General features: G+C 36.2%; 1 protein-coding gene across 1 annotated transcript in view; it reads right to left on the reverse strand.

The window, feature by feature from the left end:
* The window catches only part of LOC150089271 (spatacsin-like), a 542,060-nt gene that overhangs the window by 37,861 nt on the left and 488,000 nt on the right, over positions 1 to 16,199 (reverse strand). Inside the window, exons 19-20 of the mRNA XM_090389930.1 lie at positions 15,389 to 15,605; positions 3,120 to 3,209 (exon numbers count right to left, since the gene is read on the reverse strand). Of these exons, the coding sequence (XP_090246056.1) occupies positions 3,120 to 3,209; positions 15,389 to 15,605 (307 nt within the window). The remainder of the gene's footprint in view (positions 1 to 3,119; positions 3,210 to 15,388; positions 15,606 to 16,199) is intronic.

Below are 16,199 nucleotides of genomic sequence, written 5' to 3' on the forward strand. Positions count from 1 at the left end.
CCCTGGAAAATAAGTTAAACTAGCAGGTCTGTAATTACTGATATCACCCTTCGGTACCCCACTATGTGAATTAGGGATACATTCACACATCTCCAGTCCAGGGGACTTTCCCTATATACAAGGATGCTCTCATAATTATAGCTAAGGGGTGCTTACCTCCTTTGCTGCCTCCCTAAACATAATTGGAAAAATCAAATCCACTGCACATTATTTTCTTATATTTAATTTTAACATTTTCTCTTCCACTTCCCTCTCAGTTATTACAAAATCATTTAGTTTCCTATTAGAGTTAGAAAAATTTCTGGCCTGCACTCTCCTAGAGAATTCCTCATGTGTGAATGTAGATGCAAAATACTCATTCAGTTTGTCAGTTACCTGAGCAAGACCAACGGCTGAACAATCGATGTCAAGTGGAACAATCTGATTCATTCCCTTCCTTCTAGAGTTTACATATGTAAAGAAGTCTTTGTTGTTTTTCTTTGCATCCTTTGTCAAAGATTTCTTGTAATCTGCCTTTGCCTGACTAACCTCCTTTGTGACTTTGTTACAGACCAGCTGATATCTATCATAGGCTTCCGTGTCACCCATTAATTTATATGTATCCCATGCATTTTTCTTCTCTTCCACATGTCTCATTAGTTCATCTGACTTCCATTTAGGCCTAAACCTTGAACAATATTTCTTAGTTGGTATGAAAAGCCTAGTAGCTTCCAAGATTAATTCTTTGAAAGTTTCACATTTTGAATTTACTGTTGGTACCATCATCAGTTGGTCCCACCGTATAGGATTTAAATACTGTCTCAGACCTCCAAAGTCGCCTTTATGAAAGCAAAAACCATTCCCTTTACCCCTGTTGGTAGTTACCTCTTTGACTAAATCCCACTTCAGCACACTGAAGTGGGATTTAGTCAAAGAGGGATTTGCAGATAAAGGAACCACTGCCACCTAGTGGTTCCTTTATCTGCAAATTCTTAATGCATGAAGAATCACTACTGATAATCAGATCCTGAGTAATACTATTTTCTAGTTGCCTCCGAAACATGCTGCTGTAGAAAACAAGCATCCAACAAATCCACAGGTGCCTCCATAGCCAGGTGGGCAGGAGCAGCAGTGCGTAGCACACGCTTCTTGATTAGACCGAGGTTCAAGTCCGTGACCACCAAATATGGAGGATGCAGAAAGGTCAGGGAATGACCACCAGATATCCCCGGAGCAATATTGCCTTAGTTGCTAATGCTCCTAAAAACCAAATAACAAACAAACAAACAACAAATCCACAAAAGCCTTGCTAGTGTGTGAGTGACCAATCCACAAATTCTAGTCAATATCTGGGAAATTAAAATCCCCCATTTATAAGACACTCTGATTTACTGGCTCACTCTTTTTTCCTCTACAGTTGTTTATTATACCCATCCGAGTCATTAGGCCTATAACACACTCTCAATTTTGATTTCCCAGTGCTTATGTCACACAAAACTGACTCGACATTGCACTGTCCAGCCATGTTGACTGTCTGTACTTCCTTGGATTTTATGTGTTTCTTAACTAATAGCATAACCCCTCCTCCCTTCCTATCCTGTCTATCCTTTCTGTAGACGTTGTACTCCCCGAATTCCAGTTCTGCATTCCTTATATCTGTGTGACACCACGTCTCTGATATCCCAACAATATCTGCCTTTGATGTTTTGATCAAAGGCAGATATTGTTGGGCATAAATTCATCAATACACTTTATCCCCCCTTGTATTTCACTCTGTATTTCACTAATAGTTTGGGAATTTGAAAATTTAGAGATTTAGAACAGCTTAAAGGATTTTTGGAGGAAAGGATATGAAAGTTTCCATTTGTAAATACGGGTGTGTGACTACTCATCCCAGTTAGTAGAGGTCCTGGATGGTGGAGAAGGGGTGTTATGTTTTGTTATTAAATTTGAACCTGTAAGATATTTGTTTTAGATCCCACTCTTCAGAAATTATTATTGTTCTATGTATGTTTATTGACTCGTTCGTTGATCTCATTGCTAGAATCTCACTGGTTTCTACCTTAAATTTTGAGCCTTGATTGTCTAATATTGTCTAATATTATGGTGTTTTCAAAGGACGGGTAATGTCCTGTGTCTAAATGGTGAGCGAACAACTCAGAACTAATTTTTTCTGTCCTGTCTATTTTTTCTTTATTATTCGAAGCTACTTTTAATCTGCTGTTGTGCTTTTGGATTCGCAGATATAACGATGCTCTAGTGCTACTTATATATACCACAATCACAGTTTGGTATTTGTTTGTTTTTTAAAATCTATTATTTTGTCTTTGTTTGTTGAATTTTTAAAGTTGTCCATAGTTTTTTGGAGCTGTTGAAGGCTAAGTTTACTCCAGGATCTTTGAAAATTTTTCAAAAATTTGTCAGAAAAAGTAAGTGGTGTGGGCTTGGGTGACTGTAAGTGGAAATGGACATCATTTAGATTGGTACTAAGACCATGTATGTTTGTGAAATTAATGCAGAAGTTTCTGGGAGGTTTGGTTCTTTTTGCAGTTAAGTTGGTTCTATCAGTTTGACTATTTATGATGTATCCAGTAGTAAGAAAAAGTGGGGAGGGCATGCATAAAGTAATGAAAACTTTGGATATGGCATATACATGGCAAGAATGCACCCAGCTCACTGACAAAACATGGCCTCAACGGTGCACAAAGCTCATTGACAAAGCATGGCCTCAACAATGCACCCAGCACATACACACTACCTGGACTCCCTCTAGTTACTATCTGGCAGAGTAGAGATATTAAGATTATATGCTAGTTAATCTGGATGCTGCCTAGAGATTTACCAACAGGTTTGTTCAAGTGAAATATCTAGCAGCAGCTGTCCTGTGAATGCCATTTTAAAGAAATTCGTTCAAAATTTAAGGAAAATTAGATCTTACATATATTGCTATTTAGTATATGTGAATTCTACCATTTCATTTGTTTATTTTCATGTAATAGATATTTAATTTGGGTATGCTATTCCAATTCCTATTTACAGTATTTTGTTATTTAATTATAATTTAAATTTCATTCATTCTTTGTTTCTTTCTTTGCTTCAAGTGTCCCTTTACTATATTTGGTTGTCTGAGAGAGACTTACCAATATCTGATGAAAACACTAAGTCCATTCCCTCACCACTGTCAGGACATTTTGATTCTTCATCACTTGATATTTCAAGAGGTGTTACTGCTGCAATAAAAATACAAAAACACTTCTTTTTCATTACAGTAGGATTTATTTTTTTGTAAATATAAGTGAACATCATTTGCCAATTTTTTCATATAAAAACTGAAATATACATGTATTCTAAATTCATCTAGTCTACCAACAAAATAAGATTAATTGTATTTCAAATAAGAAATAATGAACTGAATACCAGTGATGTCAGTTCTAAAATGTTTTTACAATTCCTTAGGTCAAAATATAGCTACTTTGAGTCTATTTAAGATTAATTTAAGTCTAAAATGCAGATGATTGCATAAGTAATATAATTTATTTTAATAATCAGATATCAGTGTCCAATAAAGTGATGGACATGATCACCAGGGATAAATAAAATAATTAATTTTAAGCAAATTAAGCAAACATTAAGTCAACAAACATAACTGAAGGGGGGGGGGGGGAAGAAGGATTTGATCCAATGTTATCAAAACTAAAGTGCTGTTAACATTCGGACAAAAGTTATGTTCAGCACAGTAGTTATTGATTTTATAGTTAACAAAACTGCATATAATTGATTATTGTAGATTTCATAATTGAATAATTTGCATATAACTGATTATTAAAACATATGAGTCAAAATCGGAAATCCTAAAGATTTACTAGGCACAATTCAAACTACCTAAAGCTAGTCAAAACTTATATATCATCAGGTTGTAAATTGCAATGCAAAACAACGGCCGAACCTATATGGCGCTGGCTTGCTGTCCTCCGTTGGAGTTGACAGCACAAGACAAAAATTAAAAACTGCTATATCTTCAAAACACCTTAGAAGTTCGGCACAAAATAATATCTGCGGACTCACCGTCACCTAGGGATCTTGGATATCTCAAAATAAATCCAATATAGGGGGAAATGGAGCACCAAATTACACGTCCATACTGTGGTCGAGATGAGTTTTCTTCTCCCTCAAGGATATTCCATTTCAGCCTCCATAGGCACCACTACTCGAGCTGCAGCTCATCCGTGGATTTAATCCTCATGGGAAATACAGCTTTAATTTAGAATTCCTTTTGTTAGTAATAAAATGCAATAAAACAACTCAAAATAGAACATACTGACCACTTAGGATAGTATTTCTTCTCCCTCAAGGATAGTAGAAATATGAGAAATTGCAGGTGTGAAAAGGGAAACAATGTGAATATCCTATATGTTATAATGAATTAATTAAAATTATAGGCCGAATTGTAAAGCCAATTAGAGAGGAATGACTGTAAAGTAAAAACGATTAAGTCAAAATGATAAACTAATAAAAGTAATGGTAGCTAGCATCACAAAAGGGTGGGCAAATTTGGCTATAAGTCAAAGGGGGAAAGAGAAAATATGCAATTAAATCTGATATTAGCAAAAGTAAATATTTATACATGATCAGGAATTTCATCAGGGGACTACACTTGATCATGCATCATGGACTGTGTTTCTATACTTGTCCATAACTATGGAAGAGAAAATATTTAAGAATAAATCAAGTGGGATTGAAAGGGGAAAGCAGTATAACTCTCACAAAGTATGGACAAGGTAGTCCCAATGCAGTGTATATTATATAAAATAAATTAAAGTGAACTAAAAATTAAAAATTAAAACTAGGTGTATACTGTAAAAAAAAAAAAAGAAATCAGGTAGAAAATGAAAAAGAAGTTTGGTGAATATAATTTGACAAAATTTGGAGCAGGCAAATGGAATAAGGTTAGGGAGTGAATTGAGGATAGGGAAGGGATAAAAGTGTATCTGAATAAAAAAGGCGGACTTCTGGTTTTATTATACAGAGGTATTCAAAATGATTCATCTGATTTCAAATGATTATATTTTTGAAGTTTACAAATACAGAGTGAGTAGTGATACATCAACCAAAAGAAAAACTGTCCTAGTTTTGTCTCTCACCTTATAAGTGCTCTACGTGACTTCCCATAATTACACGAGCAACGTCGAGATGATAATCGAATTAGTCCCATACTCACTCCAGTATGTCCTTTGTCACTGATTTCACAGCAATAACAATGCGATTTTTGAGCTCATCCAGGGTTATGGACAATGCTGGCACATACACAGCATCCTTAACTTACCCCCAAAAGAAGATGTTTGTTATTGTTTGTTATTTGGTTTTTAGGAGCATTAGCAACTAAGGCCATATTGCTCCGGGAATATGCGGTGGTCATTCCCTGACCTTTCCACATCCTCCGTATTTGGTGGTGACGGGCTCGAACCCCGGTCTAATCAAGAAGCGTGTGTTGCGCACTGCTGCTCCTTCCCACCTGGCTACGGAGGCGCCGCCAAAAGAAGAAGTCGCACGGCGTAAGATCTGGTGACCTAGGGGACCTGATGTAGAGCACCAAGTCATGGGGTCTACTGCAACCAATCCAACGGTGAGGGAGCATTTCGTTGAGGAAACGTAACAGCCAAATGCCAACGAGGCAGTGCCCCACTTGCTGAAAAATGTAGTCGTCGGAATTTTCGTTCAATTGGGGAAATAGCCAGTTCTGCAGCATATCCAGATAGGAGTGACCACTCATTGTGTTCTCCATGAAAAAGAAAGGGCCATAAACCTTTGCCGGGAAATGGCACAGAAATGCTAACTTTAGGTAAGTGGTGCTTGATTGTTGCATGTGGGTTTTCCATGCCCCATATGCAAAGTTGTGACAGTTCACGTTGCCACTTAAATGAAAAGTTGCTTCGTCACTGAACACCAAGCGGGAAGCAAAACCGTCGTCCTCCATAGCCTTGTGCATGAAGTTCAGCCACAGTGACAGAGGAGCCGTTTTGTGGTGACCTTCTAAAACTCGTAGATTTCCTTTTTCATTTGGTGTATGCCAAGCTAATACACGGTTGATAGGCACAGAATTATGCTCATTTCAAATTGGATATATATATGTATATCTTCTATATGTGTATATATATATATAGAAGGTATAGAAGGTCATTATATATAATATATATATCTAATGACCATAATAGTATAATAAGTAAGTAAATAAAAGTTGTAAAGAAAAGAAGTAAGCAAAAAAGTGTGAAAGAAGAAAGAAAAGAGAACAAGAAGGGCAGGGAAGAAAAAAAATTTCATACATACATAAAAGAACTAAGTCAATTTTATTGTACACAATACATACATGATTATATTTTCATATATTGCACAAACAATCCTGGTGTCGTTAAGACAATATAGTGTCTTCTGTTTCTAACATATAAAGTGTCATGGCAAAATAGAATTACATCAAAATATAGTATGGGGGGAATTAAATAAAAAAAAAAATAAATAAAAATATGAAATAAAGTAAAATTAAAGCTAGAAGGAAGGATATATAGACTGCTAGCATGTAATTTAAAGTTGATGTGACAGAGGACCCGAAAATAATTATAAACATAAATGAACAATTAAACTAAAACAAAAATGAACAAAGAAACTTAAACGAAAACTATCGTTGAGAGTAGACAAAAGCTAATGGCGGAACTGTTATAAAACCTATTTATATTATAGCATTTATAAGCAATAGTATAGCTGTTAAGCTAACCAGTGGTGAAAAGTAATTAGGATAGAAATAGACACCCCTGCCCTCATATTACACTAATAGTGTAATATGAGGGCAGGAGGCCAGAGTGTGAAAAAAATTACAGTTTTAGGAAAGAAAAACAGTATATGACTGAAGAAAATAAAGTTAGAGCTTGGGTTATCCGGGAGTGGGATTTTCCATCTGTGCTAGTAATGGCCCCGGACATATATATATATAAGAGAAGAAGAAAGCAAGAAAGCAATGGAAAACTGAAAAACGGTAACTACAGATTATGTACAACACTAAGGAAATATGGCACAACAGATGATTAGGACTAAAGAACCAACTACATAAATGTGAACTCATCCAAAATGAGGGAAACCAATACGTGCAATCAAATTAGATACAACCTGTATAAGAAAGAAAGTAAAACAGATACACAATGCATATACTAGCAACCTCAATGTCAAAAAGGTGAAAAAAAAGTGAAAAATTTATAAGAAATTATTTATAAGTGTGCCGTGGCCATATTGTGTGAAATATCATAGTAAAAAATCTTATACCAAAACATATTAAAATAAAATGTGAGAAAAAGAAAAAAATTATTTTATTTTAAATTAAAATTTTATTTTATTTTCATTTTTAGTTCTGTTGGTCCAATGTTGTAGCTAGTTTTTGCTTCTATTATGAGTGACATTTCACATAGTTTAGACCTGGTGCCATCAGGAGACACTGCTAAATTTTAATTAATTGGCTTATTCTAAAATATTTTTGTTATTTGGTATCATATTTTGGCTTTCTAAATTACTTTAGGAGCATTCCTTCTACAATACTCTTTATCTTGATTACTTTCCCCAACCCCTTTTTGTTGTTTCATTATGTATGGTTTATTTTTGCTTTCGCTGTACTGGTTTGCCATGCTAGTGGCATATGTTTTTATTTATATATATTTTAGTTTATTATAAGCAGCATGTGATGGATTATGCATTAATGCAGCCACTGATGCTTGCGATACGAATTTTCTTTTCCTTTTTATTATAATTAGTTAAAGTTCACATTATATATATATATATACACACAGGGTGTCTCAAAAATATTGGTACAAACGTTTAGGGGAGGTAGGTAACATCTAAAGGAATGTGAATCGTACAGGAACCCATAACCGGAAATGTCACCGTAAGTCGGTAGACAGGGCTGTTCATCAGTTCGTGAGAGGGAAAATGTCTGGTTTACTAATTCAAGCAGTAGTCACTGCACGAAGAGCATGCATCGATATATGAACTGTGAGCTGGCAGACATGCACCTAGTGTATGGATTAGCAGAGGGCAATGGACGAGCCACTCAATGAATTTATGGAGAACACTTCCCAGACAGACATGTACCGGACCACCGTTTGTTTGCGTGTGTGAATCAAAATTTGTGCGATTATAGGTCATTTAGAGGTAACAGGAGTAGTGCGGGCAGATCACGTTTGACGCGAACTCCCGCCATGCAAGAAAGTGTGTTGAATGCCATCCAGAATAATCCTACTACCAGCACATGTGCCATTGCTTCTGCCTTAGGAGTGTCTCGTTGCAGTGTGCAGCATGTCTGGCACGATGATTCCTTTCATCTCCAAAGGGTTCAGTTACTGCTCCCTCACGATCATCCTGCATGTGTGGCTTTTGCACAGTGGTTTCTCCAAGAAAGTGTTCCAAAACTTGAATTTTCCAGCCTATGTTTTGTTCACGGATGAGGCTTATTTCACTCGGGAAGGTTTATTCAATCAGCACAATGCTTATGTGTGGGCTCACAACAACCCACACGGTGTGCGCCCCCATGCAACACAACATAGCTTCGCAATAAATGTTTGGGCAGGTATGGTCGGTGACTGCTTAGTCGGCCCATAGCCGTTACCATTCTGCATGAACTCCACTAAATATTGGATCTTTCTTGAACAAGTTCTACCAGGGTTACTTGACGATGTTCCAGCAATTTGGTTACAACATTATGGAGCGCCTGCCCATTATGGAAGGTGTGTTCGTGACATTTTAACAGGCATTTTGGGCGTTGATGGATTGGCCGTGGTGGACCCGTTGCCTGGCTCCCACGCTCACCTGATTTATTGAGCCTTGATTTCTTTTTGTGGAATGATTTCTCAAATCTATCATGTATGAATCGCCTGTGGAGATGGAAATGGATCTCGTGGCGAGACTTGTCTGCGCTGCTGATACTGTCAAAGAAACTCCAGGTGTGTTCGACCTGGAGTTTCTCGTACTCCATTGTTAATATTATGTCAAATAAATGTCTGCCACTAATTACTGTCTTGTGTCATTTCTGCTTCTTGTGCCTCTGCTACTACTTTCCTGTGACGTTTCCGGTTATGGGTTCCTATGTGATTCACATTCCTTTAGATGTTACCTACCTCCCCTAGACGTTTGTACCAATATTTTTGAGACACCCTGTATATACAGTGGCGTAGCCATTATTTTTGTCAGCAGGTACATTCACAAAAAAAAGGCGCCAATTGCCTAATGCTAATAAAAAGTGCCACAAAATCAGATTTCGGCATGGGGGGGGGGTACAATGCACATATATCAGATTGAAGTAATGAAACAAGGGAAAAAGAGCTAACAGACAGAAGCGTAAAGAACACAAGGACTCAAAAATAGTAGAAAAAGGACAGAGAGAAAAAGAAGTATTAAAGGTGGAAGATAGTGAAAGAATTAAAAAAAACATTATGATAAATCAAATTATAAGAAATTAAAGGCTGAATTAGCATGCCAATTAGAAGGAAAGAAGCTATAAAGGAAAAATAATTAATTAATTGCAAAGAAATAGCAAGCATCAATAAGAAGAGGGGAAAATATTTTGATGTTATAAAAACCTAACAATAAGGGAAAGAAAAATAACAGTTAAAATATTTGATGCATGCTAAAAAGATTGATACATAATGCAGGTATTTCATTGGGGTACTACACCTGATCATGTATCAATAACTGTGTTGTTATTCTTACTTACAGTTATGGAAGAAAATTATAAAAGGAAACTTGACAGCATCTTGATCTTCAACAATCCAGACAAGTCTCTTGTGAACCATCTTTTCTATTATCTTTCGTAAACAGCTGGTCAAAGATATAGGACGATAACTATTGGGGGAGGAAGCACCTTTACCGGGTTTCGCTATGGCTACCACAACTGACTGATGCCATGTATCAGGGTAAACATTCTCCTCAAAGATTCTACTGTAAAATTTCAGTAGTATAGATTTTGAGTTTGAATTAAGGTGGCGAAGCATTATGTAGAAAATGCCATCTGGTCCAGCAGAACTATTTCTAGAATTCTGTAGAGCTTCGTTGAGTTCATTCATAGTGAACGGAAGGTTATAAGAATAAGATTGTTTTGTAACAAAGTTAATTTTATATTTTTCCACAGACATTTTTTTGCGTCTAAATGAGTCTTCATAAGATTGAGATGATGAAGTGACTGCAAATGTTTCTGCTAAAGCCTCTGAAATATCAGTTGGAGAAGAAATATCTATTCCTTTCCAGGACAGGATTGGGGCTTTGGTTTGTTGACACTTTCCACTGAGAATGTGGATCTTTCTCCAAATTATTCTGGGGTCAGTGTTTCTGCAGATGGTAGAACTGAATCGAATACACGCATCCTGTTTAGCTTTTCTACGAATTCAACGTGCTTCAGCTTTTAGCCGTTTATAGTTTATAAGGTTCTCCGTTGTAGAATCTCGGCGAAAAATGTTCCAAGCTTTGTTTTGTTTCCTTTTGGCAAGATAGCAATCCCTTGTCCACCAACTATTATACCTTTGTTTCGTAGGGTTAACTTTTGGTATTGCGCTGACAGCAGCTCCAAGTAGTTCTTCTACTATATGTCTAGTGGCATTATTAATAGGTGCAGTAAGAATCAGATGGTTATCAAATTGTACTGTTTTCGAAAACTTCTCCCAGTTAGCTCGGTGAAAATTCCACGTAATTCTTTGGTTAGATGTATAGTTTGTATCCATCTGTATTTTGCAAATTATAGGAAAGTGATCACTGTTGTGAAGGTCAGTTAATACTGTCCAATCAAAGCTAGGATAAATGGACGAGGAACATATGGACAGATCCAGAGCAGAGCTAGAACCTGTAGGCAAGTAGATATAAGTATGCACACTGGTATTCAGTAGTGTTAAGTGATGGTTATCAAGTAGAGTTTCGATCATCCTCCCTCTACGATCTATGTTCGGGGAACCCCACAAAGGATGATGAGCATTTAGATCACCTAGAAAGCATACAGGTTGGGGTAGTTGATTAAGTAAGTTGTCAAGTTCTGCAATGGAACATGAAACGTTTTGTGGAATATAAATGGAGATAAGAGTGAGATTAATTCCAAGAACAATATGAACGGCTACTGCTTCTAGATTAGTGGAAAGCTGAACGGGTTTCGATGGTACATTACTACGAACTAATATTGCTACTCCTCCTCTTGCTCAGAACTCAGAACATTTGTCACATCTATATAGCGTATACTGTGAGAAGTATGGGGTATAATTTGATGATAAATAAGTTTCCTGTAGACAAACACAGTATTTTAATTTGTCAAGATTGCTTTTTAGTCCTCTACAATTCCATTGAATAATTTTCTGCATTACTTAGGTTTAGGTTAGGTGGATTGATCTGATCGTTTGTTTTTCCCTCGATCCTGTTTATATTTCTCTCGTTTTGAAAAGACTGGGCGAGTAATATCCATCTCATCATCAGCATGAAGCAGGAGAACAGCATCTTCATTATCTAACTTCTCATCGATTTCCATAGTTCGTTCAGTTAGTTTATTTTGTGTACGATGAGCATCTTTCTCCTTTGATAATGTGCCTGAGTTGGAAACGTCTTCTGGCTTGGATGGCTTTGTATTAGTAACATTTGATGGACTCTTTGTCTTTGTTGCTGTCAGTGTCTCACCATCTGCAAGGATGGATCTAGCCCATTGAGTAAGAGATAATTTAGGAGGAATAGTAATATTAGTCTGTGTAGAAAATTCTTTAGTGTTTTTAACTGCATTGGAATATGTTTTGGCAGGCATCACATTTAATATCTGTTTACGTGCCTCTTGGTAAGATACATTTTTCTCTACCTTGTACTTCATTATTTTCTTTCCCATTTTCCATAATTCGCAAGTTCTAGAATATGCAGGATGAGTACCCTGGCAATTGGGACACTTTGGTGTTGCAGCTGTACATTCAGTTTGGGAGTAGTCTGATGAGCCACACAGGGGACAGATTGTCTTACCTTGGCATGCTGTTTGAGAATGACCATACTTCTGGCATTTAAAGCATCTAAGTGGATTTGGTATATAAGGTCGGATCTTACAGGAAAGGTAGCCAGCTTTTACTGATTCTGGGAGATTCGGACTGCTGAAGGTAAGGATAACATTTCTTGTGGGTGTAAGGACACCATCTTGTTTGGTCATAATTCTCTTAGCACCAACAACACGTTTTGCTTTAAGTTCTTCGGCAATTTCTTCCTCAGAAACATTAAGGAGGTCCCATTCCGAGATGACTCCCTTTGAGGTGTTTAAAGTTCTGTGCGGGGTTACCAAAATGGGAAGGCCTCCGAAGGTCGTTTGCTTCAGGAGTTGTCTAGAATGACTCTATAAGAAGATCTCCTGAGAGAAGGCATTTGACAATTTTGGGAGTACCTGCTACAGCCTCTATGCTTTTGAAATGGCGATAAGCTACTAAGAGGTTTCGTTGATAACGAGTGTACAATTAAAAAAGCAGGTAGGTCATGTGAAGAATCATCTTTTTTGATTCTTTTTGCTTGAGATGACTCAAGTTCATGCGAGCATGTAGGCTCTACAGTCAGTGATATTAATGGATCCATGTTTGCTCCTTTTCGCCCTGAGTATTAGATTAATACTCAGACTACCAGCCCCGCCACGTGGAGGCAGGAGCGGTGCCACCAGTGACCAAGCGATAAGAGATTAGTGGTTAGTGTGTTAGAGAAATTGGTTATATATATATAAATATAAAAGAAAGGTGTCTTTCCTTCCTTGATACGAAGCTAAGTTCTTTATTTAGAAAAAGCCAAAATTAAATAATTTTATAAATAAAGAGGGTTTTAACAATCTCTACAATCTGTCGCTTAGAGAAAAAACGCTTTCAAATCACTTTGGAAATATCGCTATGATTACTCGCTTGGCACTCGGGGCCTCCTGTCCTAAAGCCAGCTTGCTCTTTCGGTTGATTCTCATCAAGTATTCTTTCTAATCTGTTAGTAATGACCCTTGTGAGCAACTTGTAGATGTGGGATAACAAACTAATTGGTCTATAATTTCTGATTATCTTCTTTCTTATGCAGCAAAACTATGATTGCATTATTCCACTGCTTAGGTGTCACAACTTTTCTAATGCACTTTGTGAAGAGCCTTGCCAGTTTTTGTGTTATGTCTCTTCCTCCCAATTTTAACAACTCTACAGTAACTTCATCTTCCCCCGGGGCTTTCTGATTCTTCATTTTCTTCAATGCATGTTCTACCTCATCAGGAAGAATATCGGGTATGTTGTATGTGTTGCTACTTTGCAATACATCTTCCCCACTGCTGGCATCATTCCCTTGCTCCTTGTATAATTCTCTATAGTAGTCTTCTGCTATTTGAATTATGCCTTCTCTGCTGTTTATAAGTACACCATTGCTATTCTTCAGTTTCAGTATCATTTATCTTTCTGTATTACTGCTCATGGTTGCTGATTTAAATCCTTTGTTTTCCCTTAATGTTTGTTCTACTTTTCTTGTGTTAAATCTTCTTATGTCCTCTCTGAGTCTCTTTCTAATGGCTTTGCATAACTCAGTGTTTTTCATAAAACCTGTCAGTGTTTTTCTTGCTCTTCATTTGTCGTCTTCGGTTCATCATGACAAGTGTTTCTTGACTAATTTTTTCTTCTTTGGATTTCTTTTTCTCTATAGGTTTCTTGGGCTTTATCACTTTCAGAAAGTTGTAGTATTCCTCATCGATATCTTGGTCCTGAGCAGTCTGCAGAAGCTCAAACTTGTTCTTAAGTTCCAGTATTTACTGCTTTTTCTCCTCCTCTGTTATCTCAAAGACCTTTGTATTATTTACTCGTGTCAGTTTTTTTCCTTTCCTTTCCTTTCCTTTCCTACATCTATATCAAGTGTATGTACATCTTACCATTCTGTGATCACTTCCAACATTTACCTTATTCAGGATGGTAACATCATTCACACTATATCTTCTGTTAGTGAGGATGAAGTCGATTTCATTAGTTGTTAATCCATTTGGACTCTTCCACGTCCACTTTCTGTTCACCCTTTTCTTGAAAAAAGTGTTCATTACTGACAGTCCTCGAGATTCTGCAAATTCCACAAGTCTTTCACCTCTTTTATTTCTTTCACCAATTCATTGTGAAAAAACAGTAGCAAAGAAACTGGCACTGTGAGAAGTACTGGAAGGTGGAAATAATATAAAATTAAATGGGACTATAAAAGAGAACTATACAAACAAAGGGCAAAACGAGAGACCGCTGTAGTAGTTTTCAGTCTACTACATATAAAACGTTTGACAAGTGAAGCATTGGAAAGGAAAATGGTTTATGGCTCCAAGAGGGAAAAGAGTGTTAAACCAACATAAGTGAGCCAACTAGAGACTGTATTGTGCGCTATTCTATCTTTGCCTGATTTGATCCATTACTTTCCTCCCTCCCCTACCATGCTTTATTTCCTTTTTTCAATACCTGCATATTAATCTCATTTATCTAATTTTACACACAAAATTACTTTATTTTCTCTTGAAAAATTATTTCTATATCACCTACCAGCTATTACTGCCGATGACCATTTCCACACATATTTATTTATTTCAATTTTATCATATTTCTTATTTAATTACTTTAATTTTATTGTGAACACTGCATTGGGACTGCCGTACCTATTTTATGGGAGTTTTTACCATTTTTACCCTCTTTTTTGAAATTTTTTTTTTTTTTTCTACATGCACTCTATTTAGAGTTTCCTTTTAATATTTTTCTTCCGTAACTATAGATAAGAATAGAAAAACAGTTATTGATATATGACCAATAACTGCAAAATACTTGCATTATGTATCAATCTTTTTTAGCATGCATCAAGTATTTCAACTCTTATTTTTATTTCCCTTATTATTAGGTTTTTATAACATAAAAATATTTACCCTCCTTCTATTTGTTCCATGCGATTTATTTACAATTAATTAATCATTTTTCCTTTAGTTTCTTTCCTTCTACTTGGTACATTGAATGTGAAAAAACCTAATGATAAATCAAATTATAAGAAATTAAAATTTCATTTATCATTAGGTTTTTTCACATTCTTCTCTATCTTCCCCCTTTACTTCTTAATATCTTCCCCCTTAATACTTCTCTTTCTTACCATCTTTTTTCTACTAGTTTGGCAACTTATGTTCTTTACGCTTCCATCTGTTAGCTATTTTTCCCTTGTTTTAATGTTTCAAACTTATATATACATATTTTATTAAAGGATACCAAATATATACATATTTTGGTATCCTTTTCTGCTGTTTTGAGCACTTAGAGGCATTTGTCATATAACTTTTATAGCTTAATTAGCTTATATCCTTATAGGCAATATTTGCTCTTTTTATCCAAACTACATATATATATATAAGTGCTGCACTTACAATCCTCTTGGGGTGATACCATAATCTCTTTCACTCCTATTTTTGAGTATAAAGAACTTCTAATATCTTTCTGAGTTTTTCGAGACAACTTCTTTGGTTTGGCACGAGACTTGCTTAAATCTCCAAGAGGTTCAAAATAAGAACTTTTCCTCTGTAAAGCATTGCATAAGTGGCTAACTAAACAATGGGAAGAAAATTCTGGTAAAAGTTGCAAAACCTGAAATTGGTAAAGGAAAAAAAAAAAAAAAAATTAACGATAATACCTATAGAAGAAACCCTTAAAAACAAATACAGTAATACATAATATAAAGGCGTTTCATAACACAAGAAAAAAAAGTTCTTATACTCTAGCACAACCACCAGGTCAGTGGAGTTGACAACGAATCGATCGATACAAATGTTAATCGTATTTTGCAGTCATGGGCTTGAACCCCGGTCCAGTCAAAGAATGCACGTTTCTGCATTCGCATTCCTGATGACACAGCTATGTCAGGACAACAAGTGTTATACTGTCAGAATTAAATCAGGACCTGAAAGGAATGTACTTCTTGCAATGCTTCTATTCGAAAAAGCAGCAGCCGGGAAAAAAGGTACGGTGAATTTCAGAGACTGTTGGGAGTCATTACGGAACAAGCAAATACATAGGCTGTGTTAGGGTAACTTAGAATAAGATCAGCTGCATGTGCACTTGCGTGTACACCAATGCTAGGACTTTAGTAAATAAATTGGATGAATTTGAGGTATTGGTCAAAACATCAAAGGCAGATACGCAAACATGTGGTGTCACACAGATATAAGCAGTGCACAATTG

This window comes from Mastigoproctus giganteus, chromosome 2 (genome assembly GCF_048544385.1).
Source record: "Mastigoproctus giganteus isolate SK-2022 chromosome 2, ASM4854438v1, whole genome shotgun sequence".
NCBI lineage: Eukaryota > Metazoa > Arthropoda > Arachnida > Uropygi > Thelyphonidae > Mastigoproctus > Mastigoproctus giganteus.